This window comes from Taudactylus pleione, unplaced genomic scaffold, assembly GCF_031769625.1.
Source record: "Taudactylus pleione unplaced genomic scaffold, aTauple2 ptg000685l, whole genome shotgun sequence".
Taxonomy (NCBI): domain Eukaryota; kingdom Metazoa; phylum Chordata; class Amphibia; order Anura; family Myobatrachidae; genus Taudactylus; species Taudactylus pleione.
Genome location: NW_028285087.1, coordinates 1476189 through 1492772, shown reverse-complemented (window position 1 = coordinate 1492772; position 16584 = coordinate 1476189). Strand labels below are relative to the sequence as shown.

At 47.5% G+C, this 16584-nt stretch overlaps 1 protein-coding gene across 1 annotated transcript in view; it reads left to right on the top strand.

Annotated features, from left to right (window-relative positions):
• The first annotated feature begins 13784 nt into the window (after nt 1-13784).
• LOC148477852 (putative DBH-like monooxygenase protein 2) overlaps nt 13785-16584 on the top strand; it is a 61723-nt gene continuing 58923 nt past the window's right edge. Inside the window, exon 1 of the mRNA XM_088456067.1 lies at nt 13785-14084. Within this exon, the coding sequence (XP_088312193.1) occupies nt 13785-14084 (300 nt within the window). The remainder of the gene's footprint in view (nt 14085-16584) is intronic.

Below are 16584 nucleotides of genomic sequence, written 5' to 3'. Positions count from 1 at the left end.
AGGCTGCTGCCGCTGAGCAGCAGCAGTCTCCTCTCTCTCCCTGCCAGATGTGCCACTGCTGCTGTGCTGCTATACAATGACCATAGGTAGTGGGCAGTGGGGAATTGTTACAGGGGGCTGATCGCAGTGCTTGACCCCCCGCCCCCAGAACTTTCCCTGCATTGAGGCTCTGCGCTGTCAGGAAGCTACTCAGCCTCCTAGGCCCTGTCAGACAGCTGGTGAAGTGCTGTAGATCTCATGGAACCGGTGAACAAGGGAAATGCTGCCATATTTCCTAAAGGCACATTACTGCAAGTGGTTCTGTCCCTCTTTATAGGCATCATGATGAAGCTTGGATGAAGAGAATCTCTTTTTACATACATACATGCCGCTCAATTGATTGTCTATTGGTGTTTTCTCCATGGGTTCTATCAGTTTAGAAACTCGATGCTTGGTGAATCGTGGGTTTCTTTTGTTGTCTATATAAAATAACCAATAGTCTGTCTGCTCATCTATTGTTGTCTAAAGTTGGGCTTTTCATGTGAATTTTCATCAGATTTGCCTTTAGTACATCTCCAAATTGCAAATCCAATGGAAAATCACAAAAACCCAACTCGATGTTCAGAAAATTCACCCCTTGGACTCTTCTCAGAATATGATTTTTTTTTTTTTTTTATGATTACTAAATACATGTCTACAGAATGATGGTTGACCTAATGACCATGTCAACCTCTTTACTGTCAGAATTTTTTTTGTTGACCAATGGACCAGTACCCGGAAGCCAGCTCTCCCAACCCACATAGTTCTCTCATGGAAACCTGATCCAACTCCATTTCTGTCTGGGATGAATGTCATCCCTCCCCAGTTCCTACCACTGCCCCATAGTTCTCTTATAAAAGCCTCATTAATCCTCCAGTTCCCGCATGGAAGCCTGTCCTCCCCAATTCTACCATGGAAACATGTGTACACCCTCCTCCACCCTTCTTCCCTTTCCCGGTAAGATGATTTCACCACCTTCCCATTCCTGTTCAGAGGTAACCCATGCAGTGAGCTGCATACACACGTAAAGATTTTCTGTCCAACCATCCAACTAGTTGATTGGTTGGAATGAAAATCTGGTAACGTATGGGAGTAACTGACAATCAGCAATTTGCTCCCAAACGCCGGAAAATGGACAAAAACTGTTTGAACAAATTGTTTAGATCAAACATTTAACAAACTTGTCTGAACGACCATTTTCATCTGTTTTCTGGCATTTAGGAGCAGATTGCTGATCATCAGTTACTCCCATACATTACCAGATTTTCATTCCAACCAATCAGTTAGTTGGATGGTTGGACAGAAAATCTTTACGTGTGTACCCAGCTTAAGTGTTACTACTAGTCTTAAGACTCATTTCATATCACAAGGTAAGTATGGGTGATACACAAACCTCTTTGCAGAAGGGTAGTCTCCTTCCAGCTCCCCTATATTGGACCAGCTCCTCCTGGCTGCCCTGCATTTGATTGGCTCCTCCCAACTTCCCTGAACTGGATGGGCTCTTTCTGGGCAACATGAGGACATTATTAGTTTGTTGATGTCCACAATGCTTACATTACATAAGAAGCGAGATGAAGTAAGGTAGATGGCTGAGCACACAAAGCAGGCATGTGATCTGCCCAGGTACCCAAAAAAATCCTTGCACCCTAGGCTGCAGCCTGATCGGCCTGTAGGTTGATCTGGCACCGCAGAGCAAGAGAGAGAGAGCAAAAGAAAGAGAATGAGTGATGGAGCTCTCTGGCTGGTGGAAGAACGTAGGTGGACAGGGATTTCTGGTGGGACATGCTGATGTGATGGATGATCTATAGATCTGTAGATTTCTCAATTCATGTAGAATTTAGAATAATTCTCACAACTCTACAACTCAGTACAAGTACTTGTGGCCCAGCAGTTCTGCAGCAAGCAATGTGCCAGTGCATCAGGGCCGCCGAGAGGGGGGGGGTACTAATTACTCGGGCCCGTGCAACCAGGAAGCCCGGAGGAACAACATTAACTACCGCAGATTTTTTTTAAAAAAATTCTTACTTTAATGTCTTTGACATCACTTTTATTATACAGCCGCGGGCAAGAAGATGGCTGATGGGGAGACGGGGGGAGCGAGTAGGAGTGGAGTTATCCGGTCCAGTCATCGGAGGAGCCGATGACCGGACTCACCGTATGTGCTCCAGCACAGTGCACTGTTCACCAGTCACTCGCCGCTGCGGAGCTCCTGGACTGGCCTCGCGAGATGATGACATCATCATCTCGCAAGCCTATCTCTTCTCCAGGCTCAGGGACTGCGAGGGACAGGCAAGCTGGGTGGGTGTATTTTTCCTGTAGCGGGCGCTGGCACCGGCGGTCAGAGTTAGTCAGTGTGGCAGTGGCATGCTCGTCGAGTGGAGCGATGTGAGCGAGGATCACACTCAGTGAGTGACACTACGGGGTTAAATTGTATTTCTACTTCAGGGTCCATAGGGGGTCCACAGGGTTGACCTTGTCGTATAGTTGGATCTGGATCCACGGGCACCACGCAGTTAAAGCTTTAGCTGCTCCTAGGATGCACTTGGGTCCGTCCTCCTCCCTACCCTGCCCCCGAGCCACAGGCACCTCAGTTTTAGTTGGTGCCCAGCCGGAGTCGGGTCACCCTGGCGCAGTGGGGCTGCATAAGCAGCCCCTAAGCTTATTTTTAATTTTTTAAAAGAAGATTTTATTTATTTTTTCTATCTTCAGAGCGGCAGCATCAGACTGTTCATCTGGACGTCCAAGCTGCCGCTCCAACATCCCCGCTGGCGCTGCGACGCCAGTACTGATCTGGGGATTGCAGCGGGACCCCGGAGTCAGTACTAGCGTGGCTCCGGGACCTCCCACTGATTGCTGCCGGGCTCACGGGGACAAGGTCAGCCGCGAGCGGCGCTGCTTCCACTGCTCGCGGGGAAAATACAGTCTATTGCCGCCGGTCTCTGGGGACAGACCGGCGGTGCTAGTAGCGGCGGCGGGCTCCCCCTTCACAGGAATACCCCGCATGACCGGTGGACCACCAGGGTGTAAGGACCGGAAGGGAACCGGCATCCCTGGGGTCAAACACTAGCCGGGGGAGGCAGCCTTCCCTGGTTTAGCGGCTCCTCCCCTCAGCTCAGCGCGCCTTCTCTCATGTCGCTGAACTGCTCCTACTGTGGCCACTCCTCCTCAGAGCTCTCCGGCAGCCATCTTCTATTGGCATCAACGCAGCAGATCTCCCAGGCGGTGCTGACCCGGTCCCCCTGCGTACCTCTCCCCTGTGAGGACAGTGTACACAGCGCTATAGCCCTCCCAGACACTTAATCTGGTAGTATGATTGTAGTGTAAAGGTGCAGTGAGTATATAACATATCCTCTGCATTGTATGTGACTATTGCTAGTGCTGCCTGTCTGTGACTTATTCTACTTACTGTCAGCTTACACCTGTCCCTTTTCTTCTCCTACGGCCCGATAAGTGTGTGGGGGAAGGGCTTTTCTGTGAACCTCACTTATATAAATCAAGTATTTGTGAGGTCAGTCACACACAGTTGTATGCTACTCAGTGCCATATCGTGGACTGTTTGTGTTGCATACTTGTGAGTGAGCTGGTGTTATAACATCTCTTCCTTGTGATACAGATTTATTGCATATTTATTGTGTCTGGTGCCTTTTCCGGGTTTTCCTCAGGCGGCTCCTCCACCATGGGTGGATGTTCTCTCTTACTGTGTACAGAGGGCCTGATTCAGAGTTGGGAATATAGAGAGATAGCACTTAACTGTGTACCTGGACAAACCATGTTGCAATGCAAGGGGTGTAAATACATAATTTTTTTTTGTATGTAGGTAAGTACTGGCTGCTTTTACATGTAGCCCACAAATACTGAACAGCTTTATTATTACTCTACAAATTAGATGTCAGTTTGGAAACACTCCTCCCAAATTTAAATCTCTCTGCACAATTTAAATCTGCCCCACCTACAGTGCAAAATGGTTTCACCAAGATGATCAGTTGAAAGAGAGATCTCTCTCTATTCCCAACTCTGAATCAGGCCCAGAGTCTGGCTGCCTCATCTTCGGCTTTTCAGTCGATGTTGCAGAGTGATTTGCCCTCTAAGGCGTCCAAGCGTCCCGTAGTGAGTTCTCTGACGGCGCAGCTGTCGGACTCGGATGTGTCCTCAGATGACGGAGAAGTCCATGAGGACGCCATGGCCCAGGAGATGGAGACTAAGTCCTCCATAAATGTGCCAGCATTGGTTAGGGCAGTGCGGGCTATCCTGAATATAGAGGATGACGCACCGGCCCCTAAGTCTAAGTACCCTAATTTTAAAAAGACCAAGGTAACTTCGAGTGTCTTTCCCTTGTCTGACCAGTTGACGGATCATATGGCGGGGGCCTGGCAGATGCCCAGTAAGAGATTCCAGCCTCAAAAGAGGTTGGCATCTAATTACCCTTTTCCTGAAGCTCATTGCAGGAAGTGGGAGACCCCACCAGCCGTGGATTCCCATGTCACGCGTTTGATTAAGAGCGCTACGCTACCGTTGCCGTCTATCTCCTCCTTAAAGGATCCCACAGACAGGAAGGTAGAGATCTGTTTGAAATCCATTTACCCCCTTTCAGGGGCGGTGGCGCGCCCGTCCATGGCCATCTCATGGGTGGCTAAAGCCATTGAGAGCTGGGCTAACGCTTTGGAGGATTCATTTCCGGAAGATGCTCCGGATATCCAGAGAGCATTAATTGGGCAAATGAGGGATGCTGCTTCCTATATAGGGGAAGCATCGTTGGATGCTAGCCTGCTGACCTCTAGGGTTTCGGCTGCAGCTGTGTCTACTCGTCGGTCCTTGTGGCTGAGGTCGTGGCGAGCAGATATGGACTCTAAAAAGGGTCTGGAGGCCTTGCCTTTTAATGGAGAGTTACTATTTGGTCTGGACTTGGACAATATAGTAGATACTTTGGCTAAATCCAAGTCTGCCTTCCTTTCTTCGGCTTCAGCGCCGACCAAGTTAAGGAGCTTTGCCTTTCGGTCCTTTCGGGTTCAAGGTAAGGCCAAGGGTCAGTCCTTCCCAAGACATTTAGCGACCAAGGCCGCACCCAAGCCCAAGAAACAGGCATGGAGTGCTCAGCGCCCTTCTTCCAAACAGGATAAACCTACTGCCTGATGGGACGGGCCTCCCTCTGGGGGATCTCCGAGTGGGAGGCCGACTTCGCCAATTCGCCCAGTGCTGGCACAATACCACCACGGATGCCTGGGTTCGAGAAGTAGTCTCTCAGGGGTACGCCCTGTCCTTTCGGCTCAGGCCGCCCCACCAGTTTTCTTGCACGAGTCCTTCTCTGGACAAGACCAAAGCTTCCCAGATTCAGGTAGCTATAGAATACTTGCTACAAGCAGGGGTCATTGCTCCCGTTCCGCAGTCTCAATGGGGACGGGGTACTATTATATTCTGTTTCTGGTACAGAAGCCCAATGGTTCTCATCGCCCTATCCTGAATTTGAAGTCTCTGAACAAATACCTCAGGGTTCCCAAATTCAGGATGGAAACATCACGTTCCTCATTCTGGTGATGGAACCCGGGGATTACATGGTCTCCCTGGATATCCAGGACGCCTATCTCCACGTGCCCATAGCACCTGCACACCAGCGGTATCTGAGGTTTGCTATCCTGCAACATCACTACCAGTTTCGGGCGTTGCCTTTTGGCCTTTCCACGGCTCCGAGGGTGTTCACCAAGGTGATGGCTATTATGGCCACCCACCTTCGGGGCCAGGGTATACGGCTGCTGCCGTATCTGGACAATCTTCTGCTGCTGAGCTCCCTGGAGGTACTTCTTCGACATCTCCTCCTGACCATTGCTTGTCTTCAGGCACACGGGTGGTTGATAAATTGGAAGAAGTCATCTCTGATCCCATCACAACGGATGGTTCATTTGGGAGCCCTTCTGGATTCTCGTCAGCAAAGGATTTTCCTGACTCTGGAAAAGGTGTCCTCCCTACAACTGCAGATAGACAGTTGCCTGGGCAGTGCCAGGGTGTCGGTCCACTCGTCCATGAGAGTCCTAGGGTCCATGGTGTCGGCATTTGACATGGTGGAATTTGCCCAGTTCCATTCCAGGCCCCTGCAAGGGCATATTCTATTGGAATGGAACGGGTTACCTCACCGGATCCGATCCCAGACGCTGGTCTTGTCCTCGGAAGTGCGCCAGTCTCTAGCTTGGTGGCTTCAGCCAGCTCATCTCATCAAGGGTTGCCCCTTTTGGATCCCGGACTGGGTTCTGCTCACAACAGATGCCAATCTCCGAGGTTGGGGGGCAGTGACCGGCTCATTGTCCCTTCAGGACTGTTGGTCTGCAGAGGAAGCAGTTCTTCCCATAAACGTGCTGGAGCTGCTGGCCATGTACAGGGCTCTGTTGTCGTCAGGCACCGCTCTTCACGGAAGGGCAGTTCAGGTGCAATCCGACAACACCACCATGGTGGCGTACATCAATCACCAGGGAGGAACTCGCAGTCGAGCTGCGATGTCGGAGGTGTCTCAGATCCTGGCTTGGGCGGAGTGCCACCTTCCAGCAATCTCGGCAGTCTTCATCCCGGGAGTCCTCAATTGGGAGGCAGACTTCCTCAGCTGTCACGACGTGCATCACGGGGAATGGTCGCTTCACCCAGAGGTGTTTCAACTTCTCGTGGACAAATGGGGACTGTCGGAGTTAGACCAGATGGCCTCCAGTCACAATTACAAGTTACCCATGTACGGCTCAAGGACAAGGGACGCAGGCGCAAGCCTGGTGGATGTGCTGTCGGTGAAATGGACATTTCACCTAGCGTACCTGTTCCCTCCGACCTCCCTGCTACCTCGGGTACTAAGAAAAATCAAACAGGACGGGGGCACGTTTCTGCTGGTGGCTCCAGCGTGGCCCAGACGTCCTTGGTACTCCGATCTCAGGAGCTTGTTCCTTCTGCCTAAGCGTCGGGACCTGCTGTCTCCGGGGCCTTGCCTTTACCCAGATCTGGGTCGGCTGTCTTTGACGGCGTAGCTCTTGAGACAGCCGTCTTAACGTCCCAGGGCTTTTCAAGCTCTGTCATCAGTGCCATGCTGAGGGCGTGTAAACCTGCCTCTGCACGGATTTATCACAGAGTGTGGCACACTTACTTTCAGTGGTGTGAGTCCAGAAACTTTGATCCTCAGGTGTTCAGGGTTTCTAGGATTTTGGCATTTCTGCAGTCAGGTCTTGACCTGGGCTTACGACTTGCTTCCCTGAAGGTTCATGTATCGGCTCTGTCTCTGTGGTTCCAACATAGAATCGCTACACTGCCTGACGTTCACACCTTTTTCCAGGGTGTTCTTAGAATCCAGCCTCCCTTTGTGCCTCCAGTGGCTCCGTGGGACTTGGCGGTGGTTCTTCGGGTCCTGCAGGGACCTCCTTTTGAACCTCTTGAGTCGGTTGAACTCAAGTGGTTAACACTGAAGGCTATGTTTCTCCTGGCAATTGCTTCGGCCAGGAGGGTATCTGAGTTGGGGGCTCTTTCCTGTAGTCCCCCCTTCTTAATTTTTCACCAGGACAGAGCAGTGCTTCGCAGTTGTCCTGAGTTTTTGCCTAAAGTTGTCTCTAAGTTCCACATCAATCAGGAACTGGTGGTGCCAGCTTTTCAGTCCCCTGATCTTACAGCTGGCGAGGCTTCGTTGGACGTTGTCCGTGCTCTCAGAATTTATGTTCATTGGACTGCTTCTGTTAGAAGGTCCGATTCTTTGTTTGTCCTCTTTGGTTTTCATAAGAGGGGTTTAGCCCATTGGCTTTGTTCTGTTATTAGGGAGGCTTATATACAGGAACGTTTACCTGTTCCAGCCTCTGTTAAGGCTCATTCCACTCGGTCTGTGGGTCCTTCTTGGGCTGCTAGACGTGGTGCCTCCGCTGTTCAGCTGTGCAAGGCAGCCACTTGGTCTTCCATTCAGACGTTTTTGAGGTTTTATGCGTTTGACACTTTTGCCTCTCAGGATGCCTCCTTCGGGCGCAGGATTCTCCTTTCTGCACAGGAGCGTCCCCGCCCTTAGTTGAACCGCTTTGGGACATCCCCAAGGTCAACCCTGTGGACCCCCTATGGACCCTGAAGTAGAAAACAAGAGATATGGTAAGAACTTATCTTTGTTATCTCTGTTTCTACGAAGTCCATAGGGTTCACAGGACGCCCGCCCTGACGCACCTGGCTTCAAATGGGCTGTGTGGCTGGTCACCGGTTTCCCGTCTCCCATTTCTGTGAGTATGGTTTCTTGTGTGTTCCAGTCTTCCTTCTCTCTGTTTCGTGTCCTCCTCCGGCCTTGGCTGCTTACCAACTGAGGTGCCTGTGGCTCGGGGGCGGGGTATAAAGGAGGACGGACCCAAGTGCATCCTGGGAGCAGCTAAAGCTTTAACTGTGTGGTGCCGTGGATCCAGATCCAGCTATACCCCAAGGTCAACCCTATGGACCCTATGGACTTCGTAGAAACAGAGATAACAAAGGTAAGTTCTTACCATATCTCTTGTTATACGTAGTGTGTGCATGCTAAATAATCATTCTATATATGTACATATACATGTGTACACACATGCATAAATACATATGTAAATACAGGATCCGATTGGAGGGCAGAGCAGATTCCTCCCTAGTCTAAAAGACAGGGTGAATCGTTGCCATTGAAAAGTGAAGAAAATGGACAGACAGCCTGCGTCTACTTTCTGCGTTTTCGCGGCCGCGTGTTGTGTGTTACTGGGCCATATGTGTAGCCAGCAGGTGGTGCAGTAGCTGGGCGTTGTTAAAAAAAATTATTTGTGTCCAAAAACAATTGGGCAATATCTGGGCATTGTTAATCTGATGCTGATTTCACTAGAGGGACAATGGACCTGATTCAGCATGGATCGTAATTGCAAAGCTGTACGCAGGCAGCTTTGCAATTTCATCCTTTCAATAATGCAAATGCAGCAGGAGGTGTATGACAACCCCTGTATGACACCCCTGCTGCATTTGTCATTCCCAGCACTGCGACGGACCATGCAGAACACTTGCAGAACGGGTCCTATGCACGCGCAGATTCCCGATAATCGGGAATCTGCGATCAGCAGTGCACCTGAGTCCACTGCTGAATCAGGTCCAATGATCATGAAAAAGCTGCAGACAACTGTGCCTCTAAGAAGAAGAGAAGAATTAATATATAAAATGTTAATCTCTAGTTTAAATCAATATAAGATCGGGATATCAACATTTTATTATTGCGAAGACCCCCATCCAGCTAAAAAATGCAGCTTTTATAGGATAGATATATATGACAGACATTGGGTGTACACACTGATAGATATCTATGATAGACATTGGGTGTGCACACTTATATATGATAGACATTGGGTGTACACACTGATAGATATCTATGATAGACATTGGGTGTACACACTGATAGATATCTATGATAGACATTGGGTGTACACACTGATAGATACCTATGATAGACATTGGGTGTACACACTGATAGATATCTATGATAGACATTAGGTGTACACACTGGGCCTGATTCAGAGCTGAACGCTCTGACCAGAGCGCTCGCTCTGAACCAGGGCCGTCCTATTTAAATGTGGAGCGGCCTTTTGGATGCTCGCATAGCTGTGGGTTACCACCCACAGCTTATGCGAGCGTCCATGATGATGGTCGCGATGGTCAAAGACCATCGCGATCATCGAGCTTGCGACGAGACCCTGCGGTAGGGTCTCGCTTCCGCAAGCCCAGGAGTGATTTTGGCTCTATCAGAGCCAAAATCACTCGCACTGACATCACTACTGATGTCAGTGGGGCCAGACTCAGACGGTAGGCGTTCCCATGGGAACGCCTCCATCTGGCAGCCACGCCCCCGACACGCCCACCAAAGGGGGCGTGCTGTCACTCACCATCGACAGCACGCCCCCTTTGTTGCGAGACCCAGAGCGACATATTTCTCGTCGCTCGCCGGGTCTTGCGCATGCGCACGACGGAGCTCCCTCCATCGTGCGCATGCGCATTTGCCAAACATCGACCCGCTTGCGACCGAACTTCCCTCGCGAGCGGGTCTGAATGACCCCCTCTGATAGATACCTATGATAGACATTGGGTGTACACAGTGATAGATATCTATGATAGACATTGGGTGTATACACTGATAGATATCTATCATAGACATTGGGTGTATACACTGATAGATATATATGATAGACATTGGGTGTACACACTGATAGATATCTATGATAGATATTGGGTGTACACACTGATAGATACCTATGATAGACATTGGGTGTACACACTGATAGATACCTATCATAGACATTGGGTGTACACACTGATAGATACCTATCATAGACATTGGATGTACACACTGATATATATGTGTCAGAGTTCAGCCGGGGATCGGCCGTCCCTTCCTCTGACTTCCCGGGCAGTCGGGCGGCTGGCGCGGCGACATGGGAGGAGCTGAGCATTCACCCTGTAGCTGTGGTGTCAGGCAACACGGTGAGCGGGGATCGCAGTTTCCATCAAGGGCGCCGCCATGACACATTCCCTATGTCAGTACTTCCTTCCCTGAGTGGCCCGGCTGGTCAGCTGATGCTGTGGGCCTATCAGCAGGCTTCCAGGGGTATATAAACAAACAAAAATGGCAGCTGCTCAATCAATCTAGCACTAATCAGGTGCATGAAAGGGAGGGGTCATACTAAGTAGAAAAAGAAGGAGGATTTAACCCCCTATTGTACCTCAGCACACTGAATAATACCTGCAACAATATATGAAGACTATATGGTCATAGAAATTCAGAGATATTAGTTGCATGCATTTGCAAATACATGGGAGGCTGCTGGGCCACATCACGGCTTCTCTGTTACCAGCAGTCCCTAACACTAAGGGGTTCACGTCGGGGCGCAGTGCACCCCAAAAAACGTCCAGCCCAGGACCCCCCCAGGGCATCACACGAAAATGGAAAAAGAGTGACAGTGCAGTGTAAAGTATAGCTGTGTGTGAGTAATCATTAAGTGTGGAATGAGAGGTTAAAATATATGTGAAAAAATACATGAATAATAAACAAACATAAAAGGTGATGTGAAAAGCAACTATGTGTATTAAGTGGTGATGCCCTGAGGAGGCCCAGCCAGACCAGTCCCGGGGGCCCTACGCCCAAACGCTCACCCCAAATGTAAAATATACCAATTATAAGGCCTCATGATAAAGGCACATATATAATTTTGTCAAATGTAAGGCCTCATGATAAAGGCACATACATAAATGCATCCAAATTGAGAGCCAGCTTACCTGGGAGTCACCCCTGGGAACTCCAACTAGCACTACTAGAACCAGCATGCCCTACTAATGCTGGCTCCTTCATGCAACTCATAACAAACAAACAAAAATGGCAGCTGCTCAATCAATCTAGCAGTACTAATCAGGTGCATGAAAGGGAGGGGTCATACTAAGTAGAAAAAGAAGGAGGATTTAACCCCCTATTGTACCTCAGCACACTGAATAATACCTAAGGGGTTCACGTCGGGGCGCAGTAAAGTATAGCTGTGTGTGAGTAATCATTAAGTGTGGAATGAGAGGTTAAAATATATGTACCTGATTAGTACTGCTAGATTGATTGAGCAGCTGCCATTTTTGTTTGTTTGTTATGAGTTGCATGAAGGAGCCAGCATTAGTAGGGCATGCTGGTTCTAGTAGTGCTAGTTGGAGTTCCCAGGGGTGACTCCCAGGTAAGCTGGCTCTCAATTTGGATGCATTTATGTATGTGCCTTTATCATGAGGCCTTACATTTGACAAAATTATATATGTGCCTTTATCATGAGGCCTTATAATTGGTATATTTTACATTTGGGGTGAGCGTTTGGGCGTAGGGCCCCCGGGACTGGTCTGGCTGGGCCTCCTCAGGGCATCACCACTTAATACACATAGTTGCTTTTCACATCACCTTTTATGTTTGTTTATTATTCATGTATTTTTTCACATATATTTTAACCTCTCATTCCACACTTAATGATTACTCACACACAGCTATACTTTACACTGCACTGTCACTCTTTTTCCATTTTCGTGTGATGCCCTGGGGGGGTCCTGGGCTGGATGTTTTTTGGGGTGCACTGCGCCCCGACGTGAACCCCTTAGTGTTAGGGACTGCTGGTAACAGAGAAGCCGTGACGTGGCCCAGCAGCCTCCCATGTATTTGCAAATGCATGCAACTAATATCTCTGAATTTCTATGACCATATAGTCTTCATATATTGTTGCAGGTATTATTCAGTGTGCTGAGGTACAATAGGGGGTTAAATCCTCCTTCTTTTTCTTCTTTCCAGGGGTATATATCCGGCTCCTGTGCTCCAGGTAGTTGCCTGAACAATCATTGTCGCCGCTAGTGTAACTAGAGGAGTCTCGTTCCAGGTTCCCGTGCTTCCAGTGTGTTTCTTCCAGAGCTTCTGAGCTATCTAACCACAGTGCCTTTACTAATCAACAGCCTGTGTGCAAGTTTAAACTCCATCTCACCACAGTGCCTTTACTAATCAACAGCCTGTGTGCAAGTTTAAACTCCATCTCACCACAGTGCCTTTACAAATCAACAGCCTGTGTGCAAGTTAACCCTCCATCTCATCGCAGAGCCTTTACCATCACAGCTTGTGTGCAAGTTAACCCTTCATCTCACCTCAGTGCTTTTACCATCACAGCCTGTGTGCAAGTTAACCCTTCATCTCATCGCAGAGCTTTTACCAACACAGCCTGTTTGCAAGTTAACCCTTCATCTCATCGCAGTGCTTTCACCATCACAGCCTGTGTGCCGGTTAACCCTTCATCTCATCGCAGAGCTTTTACCATCACAGCCTGTTTGCAAGTTAACCCTTCATCTCATCGCAGTGCTTTCACCATCACAGCCTGTGTGCAGGTTAACCCTTTGTCTCATTGCACCCTAGTGCATGATCTCCAGCCGGCAATCCGGTATATACTTCGTGGGATATCCAGCTGTTACCTCAGCCTACCAATAAATCTCCACACTTCTCTAGCCAGCACCTCAAGTGCCTTTCTCCAGCCAGGAGTTCTATCCCACTCCCCACGTGCCTATTCCAGGCATTACCCTTGGGCGACGGGTGTTTTGATCCTCTTTTCCCTGCAGGCCTTGGTCACCAAGTCACTGGCGAACACCTCCTTGTGAGTTAGACTCCGCACCATTGACTAGGTCTAGCCAACGACCAAGACTTGTGGATGCGGAGATCATATGTCCAGGCCCCTCGCCTTCGCCTCCTCCCGCAGCCTCAGACCTCGGGTTTCAAAAACCCGCCTCCCAGTGTGACAATATGTATGATAGACATTGGGTGTACACACTGATAGATACCTATTATAGACATTGGGTGTACACACTGATAGATATCTATGATAGACATTGGATGTACACACTGATAGATATCTATGATAGACATTCTGTGTACACACTGATAGGACTGTCCCACCATCCTAATAGATATAAGATGTCACTCCAGTGAAATGTTCTATTGTCAATACAAAAAAAAGCTGATTTAACTCTTATATAATTCTTGGCAATGGGTGGAAAATTGCTGCTTAGACCTCTCCTTTTGTTACCTGAATACAATATTATCTGTACCGTAAAGACTCGATAAGATAAGTTAACCCTGCTATTCAATAACACCAATACAAGAAACAGGAATAAGTTCCTGTAAGAGACACCTCCTGTATTATCTTATAAAATTCAATACTTTCTCCCATGCTTAATCTGAGCACAATGCATCACCATACTGTACGCTGCCCCAGCTAGGACTCCTCACCATGAAGACAAGGAAAGCTTCCATGTGGGGGAACGTTTGGCTGCTGCTGACTGGGGTCCTCCCCGTCCTAGGGTCACAGGGGCCTCTCGATTTACCCTTTTCCCGAGAGTTGACGTCTTCTAAAAGTGAACATGTTATTCTTTTACAATGGGGATATGACAGAGAGATCCAGGAGATTGTTATGGAGATACAGACACCCATAGCATCGTGGCTGGCTTTGGGTCTGAGCCCTGATGGATCCCTGAATAAGACGGACTTTGCAGTGGGCGGCTGGAATGAACATAAAGAAGCATTTTTCTATGTGAGTCTGCCATTAATAATATGGGGGCAATTCAATTAGGAGCAAGTTGAGTCCTGCAAGCCGTTTTTACAGCGAATCGGCACAGTGAATTCAATTCCAAAATCGCATTGCAGTTTCCCAGCAAATTCACATTTTTTTGTGCGCTCCCCCCTCAGTATGTGAAAAGGTAGGGTACATCTTTATTTTAAGGTAAACATGTTGGGACACAGTGCAGAAACTCTTGTACATCCCTCCCAATTAATAATCATGCACTTGTAAGTATTTAAATAGCATCATTTGCCAATATAGTCATGTCCGTTTTTAGGTGAATATCTCTAAAAGCTCAATAATGGGTTAAATGATGTGGGACAGGTATGTGGAAGTGTAAATGATGTGGGACAGGTATGTGGAGGTGGAAATGATGGGGGATAGGTATGTGGAGGTGGAAATAGTGTGGGACAGGTATGTGGAGGTGGAAATGATGTGGGACAGGTATGTAGAGATGTAAGTGATGAAGGACTGGTATGTGGAGGTGTAAATCATGTGGGACAGATATGTGGAGGTGTAAATGATGGGGACAGGTATGTGAGCGTGTAAGTGATGAAGGACTGGTATGTGGAGATGTAAATTATGTAGGACAGATATGTGGAGGTGTGAATTATGTAGGACAGATATGTGGAGGTGTAAATGATGTGGGAGAGGTATGTGGAGGTGTAAATGATGTGGGACAGGTATGTGGAGGTGTAAATGATGTAGGACAGGTATGTGGAGGTGTGAATTATGTAGGACAGATATGTGGAGGTGTAAATGATGTGAGACAGGTATGTGGAGGTGTAAATGATGTGGGACAGGTATGTGGAAATGTAAATGATAGTAATAAGCCACGTCTCAGTGTTATGGATGTTATACCAGTTAGTAATAAGCCACGTCTCAGTGTTATGGATGTTATACCAGTTAGTAATAAGCCATGTCTCAGTGTTATGGATGTTATACCAGTTAGTAATTAGCCACGTCTCAGTGTTATGGATGTTATACCAGTTAGTAATAAGCCACGTGTCAGTGTTATGGATGTTGTACCAGTTAGTAATTAGCCACATCTCAGTGTTATGGATGTTATACCAGTTAGTAATAAGCCATGTCTCAGTGTTATGGATGTTATACCAGTTAGTAATAAGCCATGTCTCAGTGTTATGGATGTTATACAGTTAGTAATAAGCCATGTCTCAGTGTTATGGATGTTATACAGTTAGTAATAAGCCACGTCTCAGTGTTATGGATGTTATACCAGTTAGTAATAAGCCACGTCTCAGTGTTATGGATGTTATACCAGTTAGTAATTAGCCACGTCTCAGTGTTATGGATGTTATACAGTTAGTAATTAGCCACGTCTCAGTGTTATGGATGTTATACCAGTTAGTAATTAGCCACCTCTCAGTGTTATGGATGTTATACAGTTAGTAATTAGCCACGTCTCAGTGTTATGGATGTTATACCAGTTAGTAATTAGCCACGTCTCAGTGTTATGGATGTTATACAGTTAGTAATTAGCCACGTCTCAGTGTTATGGATGTTATACCAGTTAGTAATAAGCCATGTCTCAGTGTTATGGATGTTATACCAGTTAGTAATAAGCCACGTGTCAGTGTTATGGATGTTATACCAGTTAGTAATAAGCCACGTGTCAGTGTTATGGATGTTATACCAGTTAGTAATAAGCCACGTCTCAGTGTTATGGATGTTATACCAGTTAGTAATTAGCCACGTCTCAGTGTTATGGATGTTGTACCAGTTAGTAATTAGCCACGTCTCAGTGTTATGGATGTTGTACCAGTTAGTAATTAGCCACGTCTCAGTGTTATGGATGTTGTACCAGTTAGTAATTAGCCACGTCTCAGTGTTATGGATGTTGTACCAGTTAGTAATAAGCCATGTCTCAGTGTTATGGATGTTGTACCAGTTAGTAATAAGCCACGTCTCAGTGTTATGGATGTTATACCAGTTAGTAATAAGCCACGTCTCAGTGTTATGGATGTTATACCAGTTAGTAATTAGCCACGTCTCAGTGTTATGGATGTTATACCAGTTAGTAATAAGCCACGTCTCAGTGTTATGGATGTTATACCAGTTAGTAGTAATCCACGTGTCAGTATTATGGATGTTGTACCAGTTAGTAATAAGCCATGTCTCAGTGTTATGGATGTTGTACCAGTTAGTAATTAGCCACGTCTCAGTGTTATGGATGTTATACCAGTTAGTAATAAGCCACGTCTCAGTGTTATGGATGTTATACAGTTAGTAATAAGCCATGTCTCAGTGTTATGGATGTTATACCAGTTAGTAATTAGCCACGTGTCAGTGTTATGAATTTTATAATAGTTAGTAATTATCCACGTCTCAGTGTTATTTATGTCGCTTTCTGAATCAGCCTTTGCCTCTACAACAAATGTAGAAAAACTTTGCCTCTTTGACCTACACACTGAAGGAACATGCTGGAGATTGTAGTTCTACAACAGCTGGAGCG